The following is a 20064-nucleotide window of genomic DNA, read 5'->3' as shown; positions in this document are numbered from 1 at the left end:
AAGTAAAAGCCCACAAAGGAGGCTTCGGCTTTGGTGGTCAAAAGCATAAACAGATGACTGGGTGTTCAAAGAAAAGACGTCGATTCCCACATCAGAATCTGGAAGAAAAAAAAAATCGAGGGGTTTCTTTCACTGTGTGCTCTTCTTGCAGTCGGTTTGAAAGTGCTTTTGCGTTCATAGGAATCACATTAACGGTAATAATTTAATATTACGATTTAATGATATTTATCATTATTAATGAATGAGAAATTTTAAATTAGATTTTCATTAAAAATAAATTTAGATCAGATTATTGTTAGCTTATTTGAAGTTAAGCCAATTTCCTCCTCTTTAATATAAATAATATCGTTTGTTAAAAAATCACATTAAATGTTTAAAAATAACAAAAACTAAAAGCTCTTTTAAATGCTTTTATAGTTTTTATAATCTATGGCAAGAATGAAAATAACGATCTATTTCTTAAACCATCTACTAATAAATTTTTCATAAGTTTGATTCTAATTGCGAATTTAAACCACATCAATATAAAGATTATATGTTTAATCGATGAATGCTTAAACAATTAAGTATTTTTTTAAGTCGTGTAGTTTCTACCTTTATAAAGTTTTTCAAAGTTTTCACTCATTATCGACATTTTTCCATAAATGTGTATCGGTATTTCACAAAAAATATACATTTAAATTGTCGCTTCAAAATCACGTGTAAAGTTTTGTTTTAAAACTATTATCATCACTCTAAGAGCACTTCAAACAAAGACACAATAAGAAACTTCTAATTACGGCAAATCACGCACTGAGTAAACATAGAAATACATTGAAAATACTAATAAGAATGGTCACATCCTTGTTGCCTTAGGGGTGAATTGGGAGTGAGGTACTTAAAAAAAAACAGCCATGAAAAAAATTATGAGGGTTTTAGGTGTTTGGTAAACTGAAAAAAAATGCTTATTTTGGAAGATGCTGCGAGAATAAGCTGAAATCAAAGAAAAAGCTGAAGCTGCTATTTGCAGCTTTAGAAAACTGGTTTTTTTTCAAAGCACACGGAGCTACAGTACTCCTTTAATGAAAAGACCCACTATCAAACTGTTTTTTTTTTTCCAAAAGCACTTTTACAAAAAAGTTTACCAAACACTCTGCTGATTTATTTCACATCCGCTTATTCTCATAGCACAACTGCTTATTCTCACAGCAGCTTTTTTTCAAAACACAGCAATACCAAACCAATCCTTAATCCATTACCGCGCGAATAACATTTTCTTTAGCAGTTTGAGTGGCAAATAGCGTACCCCTTATTGTACCCTTGAATTCTGAGAAGAAAAACTTACAAAAATATCACTGTAACGGTATCTTATCGCTCAGATGATGAACTACTCATGGTCAAAGACGCAATCTATCCGCGTGATTGCGGCTTATGCATACAGTGTGCCACAACTGATACAGCAAGAAAAGCAAACAACGGGTCCAAACACATTCAACCATCCAATATAATATTCACCGTCGATCCCTAGATCAACGGCCTCGGATTCTTCAACCCCAAATCCTATAAAACCATCCTTTTTATCTCTGAAGAAAGAAAAGTCGTCACAGTCTTGTTTCAGTCATCTCTGTTCTTCCAAACTTACCCCCGAACTTCTCACTTATTTACAACAATGTCATCGCCTTCCCTGATCCCAGTTTCGACCCAACAGTCTTCCCTCCAGCAATCCCAACGGTCTGGCACCAATCTACTCTTATTCCTCCGACCCTTCCTCACGCGCATCTCCGCGCTCTATCGCCACGCTCTCTCCAACAGCCGCCCTTGGACCGAGCTCATCGACCGCACTGCCTTCACCAGGCCGACCTCGCTCACCAATGCCGCCTACTTTAGCGTCAACTACCTCATCGTACTCGCGGTCGTACTCGCCTACTCCCTCATCTCCAACCCCTTCTCTCTTCTCACCCTCGTCTCCCTTACCGGAGCGTAGATCTTCTACGGGCGCCGATCGTCGGAGCAGTCGCTCGTGATCGCGATCTTAGTGACGAGCGTGTTGTCGCTGCTGCTGACAGCGGTGATGGTGAGGGTTGGGATCATCTGTGTTCACAGAGCATTTAGAGATCCTGATGATTTGTTCTTGGAGGAAACGCAGCCTTTGGGTTCTGGAATCATTTCGATTTTCGGTGGGCCCCTTCTTTTAGAAGGCAGGTGCCAGGCATGATGTCACGTGTCTGGCATGTGATAAGTGCAAATCTGAAGTCGTACATACTGCTTAGCTATAGATGAACCTTCCCCCTTGGGTCGGGTTGCTTATAAGAAGAAGAAAGATAAGTTTTGTTACAGTTGTTCTAAAAATTCCCGCGTAAAGTGCGCTTGTGTCTAGATCTGCTTAAGCGTCGGTCTAGTGTCTAAGCACCCGTTTAGTCTGTCTAGCGTCTGTCTAAATTCACCTAGGCACCTATTTAGATCGCGACTCTCATTTGTACAAAAAATTGATAACTTTTATTTTGCATTTTGATTTTCAATAAAATGTAAAATACTTATTGTGTAACGGACCATCCCCAAAAATTACGGTTTTTATAATTTTAAAATATGAAATTACGAAACTATCGTTCGAGGTAAATGCGTTGACTTTGTTTGACTGCCTTGTCGTATCACGTAAGATCCGTTTTCTTGGTGTATCCTCGTAGTACTTGTCACGACAAACGCATGGGCGCAAGCAGAATCGAATTTGGAGTTATAACAAAAGAGTTATTAACAAACGAAGTTGAAGGCAAAATGGTCATTTGACCATAAATCTGGAAGACTCCAGATTTTGCTGGAGCATTCAGATGATGCCACGTGTGTGGTTGTGATGGAAAGAAAATGAGAGAAATGAGAGGGGTGCAAACCCAGACCCTCCATTCGACTCGCGACCCGACCTAATTCCTACGAACACCCCTACGTCGATGCCGGCGTTTTCCCAAAAAATTGACCGTTGCCACCACCTGCATTCGACTCCATGACCCTCCCTCTACCAATTCCACCCCAAAATCGAAGACATTTGACCCTAATTCATGAAGATTGAAGCCGACGGATTTGAGGACATCGCATCGGCGATTCGTCGTTTCTGCAACCACTATTGTCGACCACCACTGTGGCTCGACTCCCCTTGAGGCCAGGATTAAACCCCAAACAAGTTTGGGGGCAGCAGAGCATCGGAGAGGATAAATCGATAACCACCCAATCTAAGGTTCCTGACGGTTCGTGGTGGTTTTCAGGCCACTTCCCGGTCGAATTGGACTTCGGCCTATGTATGAAAGTTATTCCTTCATTGAGATCTTCATTATTGTAAATTTTGGAAATTTTTAGAGTTGTTGAATTTTTCAATGAGTCAGGGTTGCCAGTCGCCGCCTTGTGGTGGCTCATGCAGCAACGCGTTAGGGGTAACGTGAGGTCCCTCCTTATGTTTTTTTGACGTGCCGAATCCAAATTCGTCATCCATTTTCCCAAATTCTAACATTGTAGTCGAGTTTTACTAAATGGTCCCTAGTTAAGTGCATCGGTGGAAAGTGACTCCATCCTCGCTAGCTTGAGCGGTTCCAGGCAACAAAATATTTGTGGGTGGACCCCTTCTAAACTTGCATGTTTTTATAAAATGTTAGGCTTGCATGCATTTCATATTTCAGAAATTAAGCATGTTTTATATTATGTTTTCTGGATTTCCATATTTATGGTTTACGTATAATTTATGATTTATTTAAATTGCATTACGAAATACTTATGGTTTATCGAAATTATGTTTTACGAAAGGTTATGAATCATCGGATTCTCGTATATGAAATTCTATGGCTTTCGAATATAATTGATATTACGGATTTATGAATACGGATTTGAGATGAAATTTTGAGATATGTTTTTTGTATTTATCTAGTGGGTTATCACACAACACATCCACACAACACGGGTATGTAGATGTCTATGGCCATAGGACATACTTGAGGATATCTATGTATATATTTCTTCTCCGGCATAACCCCTAGTCGTACAGCTTCGCCTTCGGGTGATGAGGCCTACCATGTTTCTTCACTAGCATAACCCAGTGTTGTACAGCTTCACCTTCGGGTGATGGATAAGTACTGCTTTCGGGCGACTATGATACCCCTAGAGAGTACAATATTGATGAGATTTATGGATTTGCCTTCGAGCGACGATAACATCGTTATTGAGCATGGTTTTACTCGTACTTGTTTTTTGAATGATTTCATGGCATGCTAGAGTTTTCAAAAAACTTACTATGTAGTATTGTATGTATTTTCAAAACAGGGGGTTAGTATGTTTAAAAAGAAAACGGCTTTCTTACTATTAGTACTATTATTATAACTTTGGTCCACTCACCTTTTTTGTTTTTGCTCCCCCCTCAGGATTTAGATTCAAGGCACATGATCCCGACGTCAGGGCACTTCCGCTCAGGCATCTTTGAGTCTCCTTTGTGTAGGACACAGTCATCGGTTCGTACCTTTCTATAATAATTCTTTCACTTTATTCTTGGTTAGTTGTATGCTCTGAATACGTTCCTGCTTTATTATATTTCTTCTTAATAACATATTTTAATTTGCACACATGTTTAAAATGGCTTCATCACCCTCGAGTGTTCGCCAACACGTGCCTACCTTGATATTTGGGGATATCGGGGTTGAGGCGTGTCATATTGAATATTTGAATAAATACTTAATCAATGCTTATTTGTTTTAATGTTTTATAATTTATATTTTGTTTTATTTTACAATTTATAAAATAGATCCTCGTCAGGACTATTTGTTTAGAGCCTGAACTGTAAGAGAGATGGAGCAAAGAGAACTTTGGGTGAAGAGACATAACCAAGAAAGGAAGAAGAGAGAGAACGGTTGTGAGAGTAGTGAAACAAGTGGTTTGTGGGAAAGAGATCATCTCCGGATCTTTTCCACCAAAGTCTGCAGATTAAGTGATTCGGGCCCTTAAAATTTGATCAAACAGTTAAAAACAGAGGCCTATTTTAAAAGTTATAATAATTTTAGTCATTAGATCAAATTTCAATGGTCCGAATCACTTAATCCTTAGGTTTTGGTGGAAGAGATTTGGAGATGATCTCTTTCCGTGGTTTGTGCATGGTAACACATTAAAAATGAAAATAATATTACAATTGATTCCTAGCCACAAGATGTAAGCCCAATATATAATATATAATAAATGTACTTAAATTCATATAGTCCGCCTAAGTTCTCATCCAGGCACTAGGTTTTTAGCTTAGGCGCCTAGGAGCCTAGATGCTATACCTCAAGTTGCCGTCCAACTAGTGTTTAGCGTCTTTTAGAACCTTAATTACAGTAAGGATATTATTCATTACTTTGAGATATTTGATGGACTTCTCAAAGTTTGCAATTTAATTTGTTAATTTTAGTGGCAATTTGTATTTGAATTTTTCCTTTTAATTCCATGAGGCAAAAATTTGATTATTTATTTTGCATAATTAAGAGATATGTTAAGGAGACTCCTAGTTACTTTACAGTTTAACATCAATTTCCGTACTAACATTATTAAGGGAGCTTTAATGAAAAGGGATTGAATTAACTTTTATTTAATGAAAAACCACCCTAAACTATTATTTAATGAAAAGGGCTTAAATTTTAATCATAAGGACACAAAACTTTTATCTTAGGCCGTACAAAACTAAAACACACGGGCTCACCAAAAAGCCCAAACCGCATAACAATTAATATTCCAAAATTGCCCCTAACGGAGCCTAACCCAGGCCCGTTAGCCGAAGTTACTAAAATTCATCATCCCTCCCAACGCCATTAATGTTCACCAGCCCCTTCACACCGTACCAAAAAATCAAAACCTCCATTACTCCAAACGTCAAGATCTCAAAGCGTTTTCAAGTTCGATTCAAGTTTTCAAGCAATAATCTACACATCAAATCCGGAATTTCTCAACCCAAAAACTACATTTGAAGACGAAAAACTGAAAACATTCGAACTGTATGTTTGCAGAGTCGAAATCGGACAAACACAGGTACGAACCTATAATTTCTGATATTCTTGATGATTTCTTACTTTAATTTACTAAATATGTGCATTTGCATGTTTGAGATTCTAAAAAATGAATTATGTTTCCAGTTCACAGTTCTGATTTGCATCCAGACGAAAACACACACAAAATTTGGGAAATAAAAGCAACAGAGAAGAAACAGAGGTACGTACCACAAAATTTCTGATATTTTTGGTGATTTTACAGTAATATGTAAGTTTGCATGCTTCGAATAGCAATGTTTCTGCAAAATGGTATATTTTTACTTCACTTTGATAACTGCTCGTTTTCTTATAACCTTTAAATAGTATTTTCTTGCCCTCATATGTTGTTTTCTTTGCTTAAATATAATCAACATTCTATTCCGGTGGTGTTTTAGTTTAATATATAGTGTTTACAAAACAGTTCACGATTTTTAAGTTTAATAAACAGTGTTTACGAAATAGTTTACAATTTGCTTCATTTGTAAATAGAATTAAAATGTAAGGAAATAGTAAAATCTGGGATGCATTCACGAACGAGTGTGGTTTTCTACTTCAGTTTGATAAATAGTTCAGTTTGCTAAATGGTTCAGTTTGATAAATAGTTGAGTTTGCTAAATAGTTCAGTTTGATAAATAGTTCAGTTTGTTTTGGTAAAAAAGTGCGGTTTTCTACTTCAGTTTAATAAATAGTTCAGTTTGCTAAGTGGTTCAGTTTGATATATAGTTCAGTTTGCTAAATAGTTCAGTTTGATAAATAGTTCAGTTTGCTAAATGGTTCAGTTTGATAAATAGTTCAGTTTGCTAAATAGTTTAGTTTGATAAAAGTTCAGTTTGCTTTGGTAAAAAAGTGTGGTTTTTTAGTTCACTTTGATAAATAGTTCAGTTTGTTTTGGTAAAAATGTGTGGTTTTCTACTTCATTTTTTATAAATAGTTCAGTTTGCTAAATGGTTCAGTTTGCTAAATAGTTCAGTTTGCTCTGGTAAAAAAATGTGGTTTTCTAGTGTACCTTGATAAATAGTTCAGTTTATTTTAGTAAAAAAAGTGTGGTTTTTTAGTTCACTTTGATAAATAGTTCAGTTTGTTTTGGTTAAAAAGTGTCGTTTTCTACTTCAGTTTGATAAATAGTTCAGTTTGCTAAATAGTTCAGTTTGATAAATAGTTCAGTTTGCTAAATGGTTTAGTTTGATAAATAGTTCAGTTTGCTTTGGTAAAAAAAGTGTGGTTTTCTAGGTCACTTTGATAAATAGTTCAGTTTGTTTTGGTAAAAAAGTGTGGTTTTCTACTTCAGTTTAATAAATAGTTCAGTTTGCTTTGGTAAAAAATAGTTGTAATAATTAAACTATGTTTATTCTTACAGATGGACGGAACAAAGAAACTAAGAATAAAGACTTTTGCTATAAAGAGTCCACGTAAGAAAGAGAATAAAAGACCTGCAACTTCTTATGTTCAATATAGATGCAACGTTTTCGGGTTTGCAAATGCAATGCAATTGTACAGACCAATGCTTCAACAACGCCAAGATGTCATCAATCATTTGGCCGAGACACCATTTTGGAGTCTAATCAAGTTCTACATGGATGATGAAATTGTTGCAACGGACAGAAAAAAGAAGTCTGATATGGATCTGATCAAGATCATACAATGCTATGATTCCAAGCAACAACAGTTCAAATTCGGAGATCATGAGCCAAAAGCAATAACAAGTGAAGACGTCGTTGAAATATTTGGATTGAACAACCAAAGGGTTGAACTACCAAACACAGACAAATCCACAAAGAACATGAATGACAACTTTGTCAAAGCATACTTTGCAAAGCAAAAAATAGTGAAAAAAAGGACATTGTTGAAGCATACCAAAAATCAGTCCAAGACAAAACTCCTGAAGGGGCAAAAGCTATTGCTTCAATTATATGTGTGCATCTGCTACAATCACTGTTATTTGCAACATCTGGAACTTACATAGCGTGGAGCTTCATAACAATTTGTGGAGCTTTGGACCAAATCAGAAAATACAACTGGGCAAAAGGAGTGAGGGACTACTTGTTCAAGAGGATTAACAAATCGAAGAAAAAGAGGAAAAATGGAGAAGAATCAGCAACAACAAGCGGATGCACTGCCCTTATTTTGGTAAGAAATAAGAACTATATTTAAAAAACATGAATTATGTCTTATAAATTACACAAGAAAGTAATTCAAAGTTCTTATTTCATGCAGTATTGGATTTGTCTTCACACCAATCTGGTGGAGACAATAAGTGGGCGAGAAAACATGATTCCTGCCATTGGAAGATGGGACATAACGAAAATCCACAAAGCAATCAGAGACATTCAAGTTGAAGAAATTGAGGTAAGGACAAATAATAAAAGTATTTCAATAAACAGTATATTTTTGCACTTTACAGTTTCATAACATAGTGGTCTTTACAGTTTAAAGTTTCAGAAGTGTCATTTATATAAAACAGATCAAGCAATAGTGTCATTTATATAAAACAGAAATAGTGTCAAAAAGAAAAGTGTATTTCAATAAATAGTAACATATATTACTCTATTATGCAAACTAGTGTGATTCTCTTTTAATAATTTGTACATTCAGTAAATAGTTTGCGTTTTTTAAAGTTTAATAAACAATGTTTACGAAACAATGACATTATTATGTAATTTAACAACTATTTAATGTGTCACTGTGCAGATTGGTGGAGGTATTCCTTGTTCTGAAGAACCAACAAAGGAGCATTCCAACATCAACCAAGAAGAATGTAATGTCATTCCTTATCCTCAACAAAATAATGAGTCTTCCAAGAAAAAGGAAAAGAAGACAACGGGAAGGAAAAGGAAAAGAACTGAAGTTGGAGCTGAAGAAGATCAAAGCATCACCATCACTGAAGCTCAGTCACAGTTTGATCAACTGTACCAAGAAGAATTCATGAAATTTGATGCAAGTTATCAAAAGGACTTCATCGGGATTGATAACACATTAGGTGTGGAAGATTTTGAAAAGTTTAAAAGATGTGCGAGCATGGATCAAAAGAGGTATCTAGTCCTCAGTCACATGATGATATATGCACTCGACAACATACACACAAATTCAATTGTAATGAATCAAACAACTGGAGCCCTCAACAGAAACATTGAAAAGCTTCTGCAAGAACGACTTGAGGACAAACAGAAGATTAGTTCAATGAACACAGAAATGATACAGTTGCAATTAAATAACACAGCAGCTTCTATGAAAGTAAATAAACTTCTGGATGAAATTGGAAGTTTGAAGAAGAAGCTACTGGAAAATCAAGCAATAGTACCAGATCTAAATGCTTCAACCAAGGAAGATCCAGAGGAGGATGAACCACCTAAAGAACATCCAGATAATGATGATCAAGTTGAAGAGCATACACATGATAAGGATACTGCTACTGAGGATCCAGTTCAAGAGAATGCAACTGAAAATGATGTGGCTATGGAGGATCCAAAACAAAGGCATGCAATTGATCATGATCCAGATGAAAATGAGGAGGATCAAGCTGAGGAGGATCAAGAACATGAAGGAAAAGACACTGCCACTGAAAAAGGAACCTTCGGAGTTCAACAAGATGTTCAAATGCAGACTCCAACTATCAAGGATGCTGAAAAATAAGGAAAAGAGACAGCCAAAAAGAAGACGAGAACACTAGTAAAAAATATTCGAAGGAGGGATGATCGTAAACCAAATGTCGATCCACATTATGATTATATCCCCATCCAGAGAAAACAAAAGAAGGCAAAATACATATATGATGTGAGTGACAGTGAAAGCCCTTCAATTTTTCAGTCAGAAAGCCAACCATTGGAACCAATAATTGAGAAAGGAAAGGAGGAGCCCAAGGTTGAATCACCCTTGAATCCAATTGCTAAAGAAATAGCAAACAAACCTGCAAAGAAGGCTGCAAAGAAACCTGTAAAGCAAAAGCTTGACAAACGGTATCATCTACCTGCATCAACAAGGGCGTACAAGTTACTTGAAGATAAGACAAAAGAAAAATTCAAGGAATATTACAGACAAGAGAAAATGTAAGTTTACATTATTAATCATAACTTAATACATGTGTACACACACACACACATATACATAGATATATAATACGTTTTATTTTCTGATACAGGGACTACTTCTGGATGCAGCCAAGACAAGGGTCCATGGCGACTGACCTTGTTGTCCTAAAATCAGATCTGACATCATTGTTTGTGGATGGAGCAATCGACGCCAACATAATTGATGCTTCGTTCTACACAATGGCAGAAAACGAATCAAAAATGAGGCAACAAAAAAATCTATATCTTCCTTCATTCATATTTGTAAGTGCCAAACAGTTTTGTTTACAAAAAAGTGTGGTTTTCTAGTTCACTTTGCTAATAGTTCACTTTAATATGTAGTTCAGTTTGCTTTGGTAACAAAGCGTGGTTTTCTAGTTCACTTTGCTAAATAGTTCACTTTCATATGTAGTTCAGTTTGCTTTGGTAACAAAGTGTGGTTTTCTAGTTCACTTTGCTAAATAGTTCACTTTGATATTAGTTCAGTTTGCTTTGTATACTTGCCTCCTACAAAAGGCCTTGCATTCACTTTAAAACTTTAAATGTGTATTCTTGGTTCAGAATGATATGGAGATTGAAAAAAAAATGTGTATTTTTCGGTTCAGTTTAAGAATTAGTGTTGCTCATTAATTAAGATTAATAAATACATGTGTATTCTTGGTTCAGAATGATATGGAGATTGAGAAAAGCAAGACTGATCAGGAGCACATTGACAAAACATTGAAGACAGTCTTACAAGATAATGTGGATAAAGTAGGAAAGGTCTTCATATTGATCAAGCATTACTTTCACTTCAGCTTGGTAGTTTTGGACATTAAAAATGGAAAAATGACACACTACAATTCCAAACTACCGAGGGTACATGGGAATACAGACCTATACTTTGATCATGCTGTTCAAGTGGTAAGAACAAAACTATAATTCAATTACAAACTATATTCTTATGCTGATAGGAAAAATCAAACTTCATAATACAATTTTTTTTTTGTTGTTTTTTTTGTTTTTTTTTTTGGCAGAGAGACAAAATAGAAGCATTTTACAAAGATTTCAAAGGAGACAGCAATCTCACAATAGATATTGAAAGATGCTTAACTTGCGCCCAACAAAAGGAGGACTCGTAAGTACAAACAACAAGTTGATCTCTATATTTTTCAATCAAATTTATACATTCAAACACATAAGAAGGACCATGAAAATCATATATACAAACACAAGACTCATACTTGAAAAAATAGTTTGCAATTTGCAAAATAATGTCATAAGAAGTTTCAGAAATAGTTGATTTTTCACTCTTTACACTTTACGAAACAGTATTACAAATCAACAAATAGTTCATTTTTTCAGTAATAATATGTCATCTAACTACAAATATATGGAAATGAGATAGAAAATAAAATCATTCTAGGAAAATATACTATAAATTTAGACTTTGCAAAATAGTGTCATAATATAGTTTCAGATATAGTTCCAGTTTGCATAACAGTGTTACGAACAAGAAATAGTTTCATTTTTTACTTTTAATATGTCATCGAATGTTATAATATGATCTCATTATCTGTCATATTTATTTGTTTTTTTTAAAAAAATAAATTGCATATTGGATTGTGGCATATTTGTCATTCAATTTGCAAACCAAGTAAGATTAATAAATGTGTATTTTTCAATCAAATTTATACATTCAAACACATAAGAAGGACCATGAAAATCATACATTCAAACACAAGACTCATACTTGAAAAAATAGTTTGCAGTTTGCAAAATAATGTCATAAGAAGTTTCAGAAGTAGTTGATTTTTCACTCTTTACACTTTACGAAACAGTATTACAAATCAACAAATAGTCCATTTTTTCAGTAATTATATGTCATCTAACTACAATTATATGGAAATGAGACACAGAAAACAGAAAACAAAATCATTGTACGAAACTATACTATAAATTTAGACTTTGCAAAATAGTGTCATAATATAGTTTCAGATATAGCTCCAGTTTGCATAACAGTGTTACGAACAAGAAATAGTTTCATTTTTCACTTTTAATATGTCATCGAATGTTATAATATGATCTCATTATCTGTCATACTTATTTGTTTATCCAAAAAAAAAATGCAGATTGGATTGTGGCATATTTGTTATTCAATTTGCAACCCAAGTGCAAGAGGGCAAACCAATAGAAGCCACCTTTGAGAAGGAAGAAGTATTTGCCAAAAGAGCTCAAATTGCAACTGCACTTGTGAATCACAAGAATAGTTATGCAAATGGACTGAAGAAGATACTTGAAGACAGAAGACAACAAAATAAACATGGTCAATATGATGACATTCCTGATGAGGATTTTATTACATTAGCTTGAGTTTTACAAATTACATTTTATATCAATGTACATCTACATACAAAACCCCGAGCTCAGGTGGGCTTGTATGCTGGTGCCCATCCCATACTTGCGTACGTTTTATAATTTTTTTGCCCTAGGGGGCCTAATACCATTACTCATCTAAAGAAACCATATAAAAATGAAAAAGAAGTTTAGTATGAAGCCAATCAACTTCACATACCTGATTCTTTGAGTTATAACTTATAAGAATGAGAACTATATTAAAAAATTTCACATGCTTACATTTTGACACTTCCTTTTTTGTTAAAGTTCCCTTTTATTATCCAAAAAATATAGTTACCAAATTAGATAAATTTATGCAAAACAAAAAACTAGATAACTTAAACTGTTTCTGAAATATATGTACACACTATATCTAAAAAATGAAAAATAACAGCTTTTTTTTTTTTTCAGTTCCAAATCAGCACCCCATCCTTCATTTCACTCATGCGCTAACTTCACTTTCTCTCCCTAACACCACTCTCATTTTCACGCACAGATAAGCCACGATGAAGAAACTGCATGCACTATAAAAAAAAAAAAACCAGAAACCCAGCCCCCAGCCCCCAGCCCCCAGCTCAAATCATCAATCCTCATTTCCCGATTTCGTACATCATTCAAGTTCTTTTACGGACGAATTCACGCAAATTTCAACTTCCCTGAGCAACTTGGTCGCAGAAATACCCAGAAAATAAACAAAAGGTAACAATCTTACAATTTTTCTCAACATATTTCACAAAATCATACGGTTCATTGTTTATATAACAAACATCTATTGGAATTAAGCATATAGAATAACATGCATAAACTTAAACAAAACCCAGATTATACTATTTGCTTAAATTTATTTTGTTATTTACTATCAGTACGAATCCATCACAGATCCACCCAAGAAAAGACTATTTACTAGCTAATCGTTCAATATATAAACATACATTATGCTATTACACGAACTAGTGTGATTCTCTGTTTGTAATTTTTATATTTGAGTAAGATAGTTCACGATTTTTAAGTTTAATAAACACTGTTTACGAAATAGTTTACAATTTGCTTCATTTGTAAATAGAATTGAAATGTACAGAAATAGTAAAATCTGGGATGCATTCACGAACAAGTAAATAGTTTGTGTTTTTTAAAGTTTAATAAACAGTGTTTACGAAACAGTTTACAATTGCTTCATTTATAAATAGAATTGCAATTTTTCCAGATCTTACACATAATACACCTCATATTGTATATTTTTATTTCTAATTTATTTAGTTATATGAATCTTATAAAGATTTATGCAGTTATAAAAATGTTTTCCAATTCCATAAATAGTAATTCACCTTGGTATGTTTCAAATATAATTGTGTACTCATACTGATTTTTATTTGTTTACGATCAAGTTGCATTCTAATAAAAATTATATTGACAGATGGTTTCAGTTAGAATAACTGTACAAATGTCAAACTCAACCAAAGCCAATGTCAAAATGATATCCAAAACAACATAGAGGACAGAACAAAGGAAAATGCTTGGAAAAATAGAAAACAGATCACGTACGAAGAAGGAGACAATTCATCTACAGATTGACACCACTACTGAAGAAGAAGTTGGAGAACCAATGCAAATTGCAAAGAAAAAGGTGCAAAAAAAACAACCACTACAAAGGCAGAGGAAGAGGGAGACACAACCTAAAGAACAGAACAATTGTGAATCAAGGATGCAGAAGAAAAGATGCCAAACACTCCAACCACCAACAGCAATCAAGAGAAAGAAAAAGGAAAATGACAAACCAGTTCCAAAGAAAAAGAAAAAGGAAAATGCCAAACCAGTTTCAGAATCAAACAAGCAACAAATTGAAGAAACAGATATTGAAGCTCTAAAAAGCAACAATACTCTCAACAAGAATGATTTACAAGTCAAAAAGCAAACATTCAGCCAAAAAGCAGCAAAGCCAATGACAAAAAACAGAAAGAAACTCTTGGGTGAAATTCCATCATTCAACCTGGATTTAAAAGATGAGCCTTCTTCACAACCGGATGACCTTCCAGCAACAAATCACATAGACAGCAGTGTGAATTGGACACAACTTCAAGTGTACAAGATGCTGAAACCAGATGATAGAAGAAGAATAACTCAATTCTGGTCAATAGACAGCAGGTAAGTAATACAAAACAAAACTCTTAACTGAGGTTTTTACACACTCCCATAACTTTATAAGCACTGACGAATTATTGTATAACTAATACTTTTGCACTGTCCTGCAGCGATGAATACTGGACGGCTGAAACTACAGATTTCAACTATTACAGAATAATGGTGTTGAAAGAAGACCTGCACAGTTTGATGGCAAATGGACCTACATCAACTCAGATTGTTGATTCTTTCTGCTACATGAAAAGAGAAAAAGAGAACATCACGAAACAAAAGAACTTATATGTCTCCACAACAATCTTTGTGAGCAAACAAAACAACTAATATTCTGCAAAAAATTATTTACATATACATATAAAAATTAGAACAATTAATCTGTAATTATGATGTTTGATAATTTTCATTTTCAACAGCACAACATCAATGAACAAAGCATTGAAACAACTCTGCAAAACAAGGAAAGGCTCTACAACCAATTGATGGACCAATATGGAATAGTATCAAAGATTTTCTTCCCATTGTTTCATTACAACCATTTCTCCTTGGTAGTTTTGGACACAAAAAATGCAGAAATGATTCACTACAATTCTCTTCGACAAAGCACAACAGATGAAGATCTGGACTTTGATTGCTACTGGGAAAATGCAGAAATTGTGGTAAGCAAAAACGCACAACCAAAAACTCTGTCATATTTATAGAAAACAATCATCTTATTATTACATTATAAATTTTTGCAGGGCCACTTTGTTCAATATTGGCTGGATAAAGCAAGAAAATCAACAAGTAATTCAAATGCTATGGATTCAACTTAAGCCACAACGAAGAAAATTAATTCCATCAAAAGTGACTTTGAATTCCAAATCAAAGAAGACAGAACCTGTGCACAACAGAAACCAACATCGTACGTTATAAAATTAAAAGCATTTTAGTTATATATATGTATAGTTTGTGCTTACTGCAGTTTCAGAAACAATATGAATAATTTGATACAGTTATAGAAATAGTTTGTACCACACATTTCATTTCATTATAATACTCATAATCATTCCATAAATTTCTTTGTAAATCAGATTAGATTGTGGCTTATACATGATGAGCTTCATTGACCAACTATCAACTAACCGGAAGGTTCAAGGATGTATCAAAGATCATCAAGTAATGAAAGCAAGGAAACATATCCTCGTGGATTTGATGAACCATGATTTCAGCTGGACAATGGAACAAGAAGCATATATCGAAATCTCACAACAACTCACAAGCATTGGACATTAGAATAAAAAATAAAAAATACGCATTATATGTAATTTTGATTCGGATGTACTTTTTAAGGTTCAAGATGAAAATCTGAGAGATGGTGGAAAGTATTAGTCTAAACTGAAGCAATACTTACATGTTCAAGCTTACTTTTGCTATGATTTACAAATGTCATTGTCAAACATGTTTGACACAACTCTCTCTCTCTCTCTCTCTCTCTATATATATATATATGTTTCATGACTTAATCTAAATTTTAATCTATTTTGATAAATAGTTCAGTTTGCTTAGTTAAAAAGTGTGGGTTTCTAGTTCAGTTTGATAAATAGTTCAATTTGCTTTGATAAAAAAGTGGTTTTCTAGTTCACTATCATAAATAATTCATTTTGATATATAGTTCAGTTTGCTTTGGTAACAAAGTGTGGTTTTCTACTTCACTTTCATAAGTAGTGTGGTTTTTTTTTCATTTTCTCTTACCTAAAATGGAATATTAACTAGATCAAGAATGAAAACCAACATACTTGCCTCCTACAAAATGCAACACACAAACTTACATACAACCTACAAAACAGATATTGAAACCACAAAGCCATAAACATAGATATGTATTCACTGTTTATCAAACTCAACTATTTATCAAACTCAACATACTGTTTCGTAAAACTGGAAATACTAAAACATTGAATTCATATTTATTACTCGAACATAATTCCAAATCAACAATTACATACTCCCAAACACCAATTGAAAAAAAATAAAAAAAAATATCCAAAATGAAAATCTGGTACATATTACCAAAAACTCCCATCTCTCAAAACAAAAAAGAAAAAAAATCACCCCTCTTGTATAACAACTTTACATGAAACCTTGTTATGTCCTGAACAACCACACCTACTACAAGTGACAGTCTTACTCCCACTGATTTCCCCAGCAGATTTGATCCTAGTTTTCTTTGGTCTTCCAGACGGAATCTTTGTAATTGGAGGCCTCACACCATTTATGATAGTATCAACATTCGGCTTTTCCAAATCTGAAAATGGATGCATGACAAATTGATATGTTTTCCGATAAAAGCTTGCTTTCCAGTAATCATCAACGTAATAAAAAACATCACGATTATCATGTTGCAACACCTGCAAAGCATGAGAACATGGGAAACAATTATGCTGCCATTGTACACAAGAACATGTCCTATCATCCAGACAAACAACAAACCGATTCCACTCTGTCCTAACTTCAAAAACATCCGCATCAGAACGACTAATCCTCCAATGCATGCCCTCCTTCAACATCAACTTCATCTCATTTTCTTTCTTTGGACACAAAATCGTATGAATATTCTGACCAACTATTCTTTTCTCAGCCATACTACCCATCAACCAAACTCTAATGTCTTCAAGAAGATCCATAAGTGGCATACAACGACTATTCGACACCATGGCGTTAAAAGATTCTGAAAGTGCATTGCTCATCGATCCCCATCTCTTACCAGGAAAATGGGCAATAGCATAGTTCTCTTTTGGAAAATCACACAAAAAATTCTTCACATGCCCTTGCCCATTATCCTTGAATTCAGCCATGCAATCATCAAAATCAGATGGGGTACATGCGTACGCACAATTTGCCAATAGATTCATCATTTTCTTCTTTAGTCCTTCACCAGCAGCATTTGGAAATAAAGTACTCACATTCTGTTTCAAATGAACAATACAAAATGAATGTGGACACTCGGGAAAGAATTCTCGAATGCTCTTCAAAATACCATCATGTCTATCCGACATAAATGTGATCACCCTCCCTTGAGGCCTCAATATACCAGATAATATTGCCAAGAACCATCTCCAATTTGCTATCGTTTCTGAATCAACAATAGCATAAGCAACCTCAAAAATCTCTACACAGCAAAAGTGAAAATGCACTGTCAAATGTCAACTACTTCTGAAACTGTAATTGAACTATTTAGTATACTTTGTTTGAACTACTTCTGCAACCTTTTTTCTTTATTTGAACATAAAATCAAAGACCAATGCACCAAAAAAAAAAAAGAAAAAAAAAACAGATACAGTCAAAGTATCACCTATTTATGAGACTGATTGAACTATTTCTTAAACTGTTCTTCAACTAGTTCTGGATATGTTTCTTTTGCACAGTAAGAAAACATAAACAAATAATATCCAATATAAAAGTCTAAAATTATTAACTCACCATCGTTACCATTTTTTGCATAGCAAGACAGAAGTGTTCCCTTATATTTGCTCTTGATAAAAGTACCATCAATGAATAACATCGGGCGACAAAACATGAAACCTTTTATCCATGCATCATAATCAATAAACAAACGAAGAAATCTATTGCTCTCCGGTACAACTTCAAGCTCAAAAACAGATCCAGGATTGCTTGAACGAGCATATTCAACATACCAAGGCAAGAACTTGTAAGCATCAACATCATCACCATTTAACTCAAAAACTGCCCTCTGTTTGCCAAAATAGGCAGTAGAATAATCGATATCTAATCCATAAAACTGTTTTAAATTTGAAATGATCTCCTTCGGTTTAATAAGAGGATTTGATTGAACCTTATCCTTGATAAGAGAAGCAACAAACTGTCGGCCAACAACTTTGTTTTTCTTCTTTCGAATCATACCCTTGCATGTATGCAGATTATGCAACTTCCGAATAACAAAAAAGTTATTAATATCACACTTGGATGCATACACACGCCAAAGACAGCCATCAGATTCCTTCCTAGAACACTCCGCACTAATGCGATTCTTATCATTCTTCAAATACTTCAAATCAAAACCACATTCAACAGAAAACTTCTTCAACTTATCTCGGAAATCAACACAACCTCCCCTAAAGACTTGCCCCTCAGATTCTATGTAATTGTCCCATTCACATGACATATAATTGTGCACACCGTAAGAACCATATTTTCCTAAATGATCATTTTCACTAGAAACAATCATAGAGTCTAATGTACGGCAAGAAGAAGATGTGCTTTCCGAAGGTAACTGAACTATGGAACCATCACATTTGTCTATAACCAATATTTCTACAATCGATTTCCCAACAACATCAAGAACCATCAGCATGTTTAGAACATCGGCATCACAATCTAACACGCAATTAGGATTTTCATTCAAACCATATCGCAACTCAAAACAACCAACTCTCAAACCCTTAAACCTAGAACAAAGATCAATGCAAATCTGATTGAAGGTAGAAGATGATGAAATAGAACTAACGACGCATAAACCACCATATGTAAACCGAGCTAGTTTACCATTCTCCATAACTGTTTATTAATAAACAACAACTGTTTATTAATCGGTTGTAAATCTAAATTCAAATCTTTGTAAAACAAATCAGTACCTAATAATTAAACAATATGCATATAAAACGAACAAAAATAACACTATTTATAAAACACAACAATCACAAAAAAAAAAAAAACAAAACAAAACAAAACAAAAAAAACAAAAAGTAAACTGAAATATCCACTGTTTCGTAAAAAAAGAACACTATTTCTGAAAAATGTTAAAAACATAAAATGTGATGAACACCTATTAGTTAAACAATATACATATAAAGTGAACAAAATTACACTAGTTATAAAACACAAGAATCACAAAAACAGAAAATAAACTGAAATATACACTGTTTCATAAAAAAAAGAACACTATTTCTGAAAAAATGTTAACAACATCAAATGTGTATAACACGAATTAATTCATAATAAATTTCTGAAAAAGAAAACAAAATCAAGATGACCAACATACAATATAAACAAAAAAAAAAAAAAAAAAAAAAAAGAATCAAAACTTACCTATTCTTCGAAATAAGAAACTCCTAACTGAAAATTTCACAAACCGGAATCAATCTACTAATCTGAAAACAAATCAACAACAATATATAAGTCAAATAAAAAGCTAAGCATAATTCATGCAAAAAAGAATTCAAAATCGAATTCCAATTCAAAAAAAAAAAAAAAAAAACAAACAAACAAACAAATCAAAACTTACCTGAGATTCTTCGAAACTCCTAACTGAAAAGTTCACAAACCGAATCAATCTGCTAATCTGAAAACAAATCTACAACAATATATAAAGTCAAATAAAAGCGAAGCATATTACATACAAAAACGAATTCAAAATCGAATTCGAATTAAACAAAAAATCCAATTCAAAATCGAATACAAAACTGCAAAAACAATGTCGATTACCT

At 33.8% G+C, this 20064-nt stretch overlaps 1 protein-coding gene, 1 long non-coding RNA gene and 3 pseudogenes across 2 annotated transcripts; 3 read left to right on the top strand and 2 right to left on the bottom strand.

Moving 5' to 3' along the window:
* Positions 1-1489: 1489 nt before the first annotated feature.
* LOC126588702 (PRA1 family protein B2-like) lies at positions 1490-2524 on the top strand (annotated as a pseudogene).
* Positions 2525-5534: 3010 nt separating this feature from the next.
* Positions 5535-15993, top strand: LOC126588709 (uncharacterized). The gene is made up of 4 exons (XR_007611567.1): positions 5535-6006; positions 14995-15237; positions 15319-15482; positions 15652-15993. It is a non-coding gene; the product is annotated as an uncharacterized LOC126588709 (long non-coding RNA).
* On the top strand, positions 6099-12555 carry LOC126588708 (uncharacterized; annotated as a pseudogene).
* A 675-nt stretch (positions 15994-16668) lies between the features above and the next one.
* LOC126589322 (uncharacterized) lies at positions 16669-17475 on the bottom strand. The gene has a single exon (XM_050254589.1). It carries the CDS (start codon positions 17473-17475, stop codon positions 16669-16671), a length of 807 nt encoding a protein of 268 aa, XP_050110546.1.
* Positions 17473-19407, bottom strand: LOC126588734 (uncharacterized; annotated as a pseudogene).
* Between the last annotated feature and the right edge of the window lie 657 nt (positions 19408-20064).

The sequence above is a fragment of the Malus sylvestris genome, chromosome 11 (genome assembly GCF_916048215.2).
Source record: "Malus sylvestris chromosome 11, drMalSylv7.2, whole genome shotgun sequence".
NCBI classification, from domain to species: domain Eukaryota; kingdom Viridiplantae; phylum Streptophyta; class Magnoliopsida; order Rosales; family Rosaceae; genus Malus; species Malus sylvestris.
The sequence above is the reverse complement of the archived record's forward strand: the minus strand, read 5'-3'. Positions and strand labels throughout refer to the sequence as shown.

Excerpts from the sequence above, each read along its gene's own strand:
- LOC126589322 (XM_050254589.1), bottom strand. The coding sequence starts at position 17,475 with ATGATGAATCTATTGGCAAATTGTGCGTACGCATGTACCCCATCTGAT.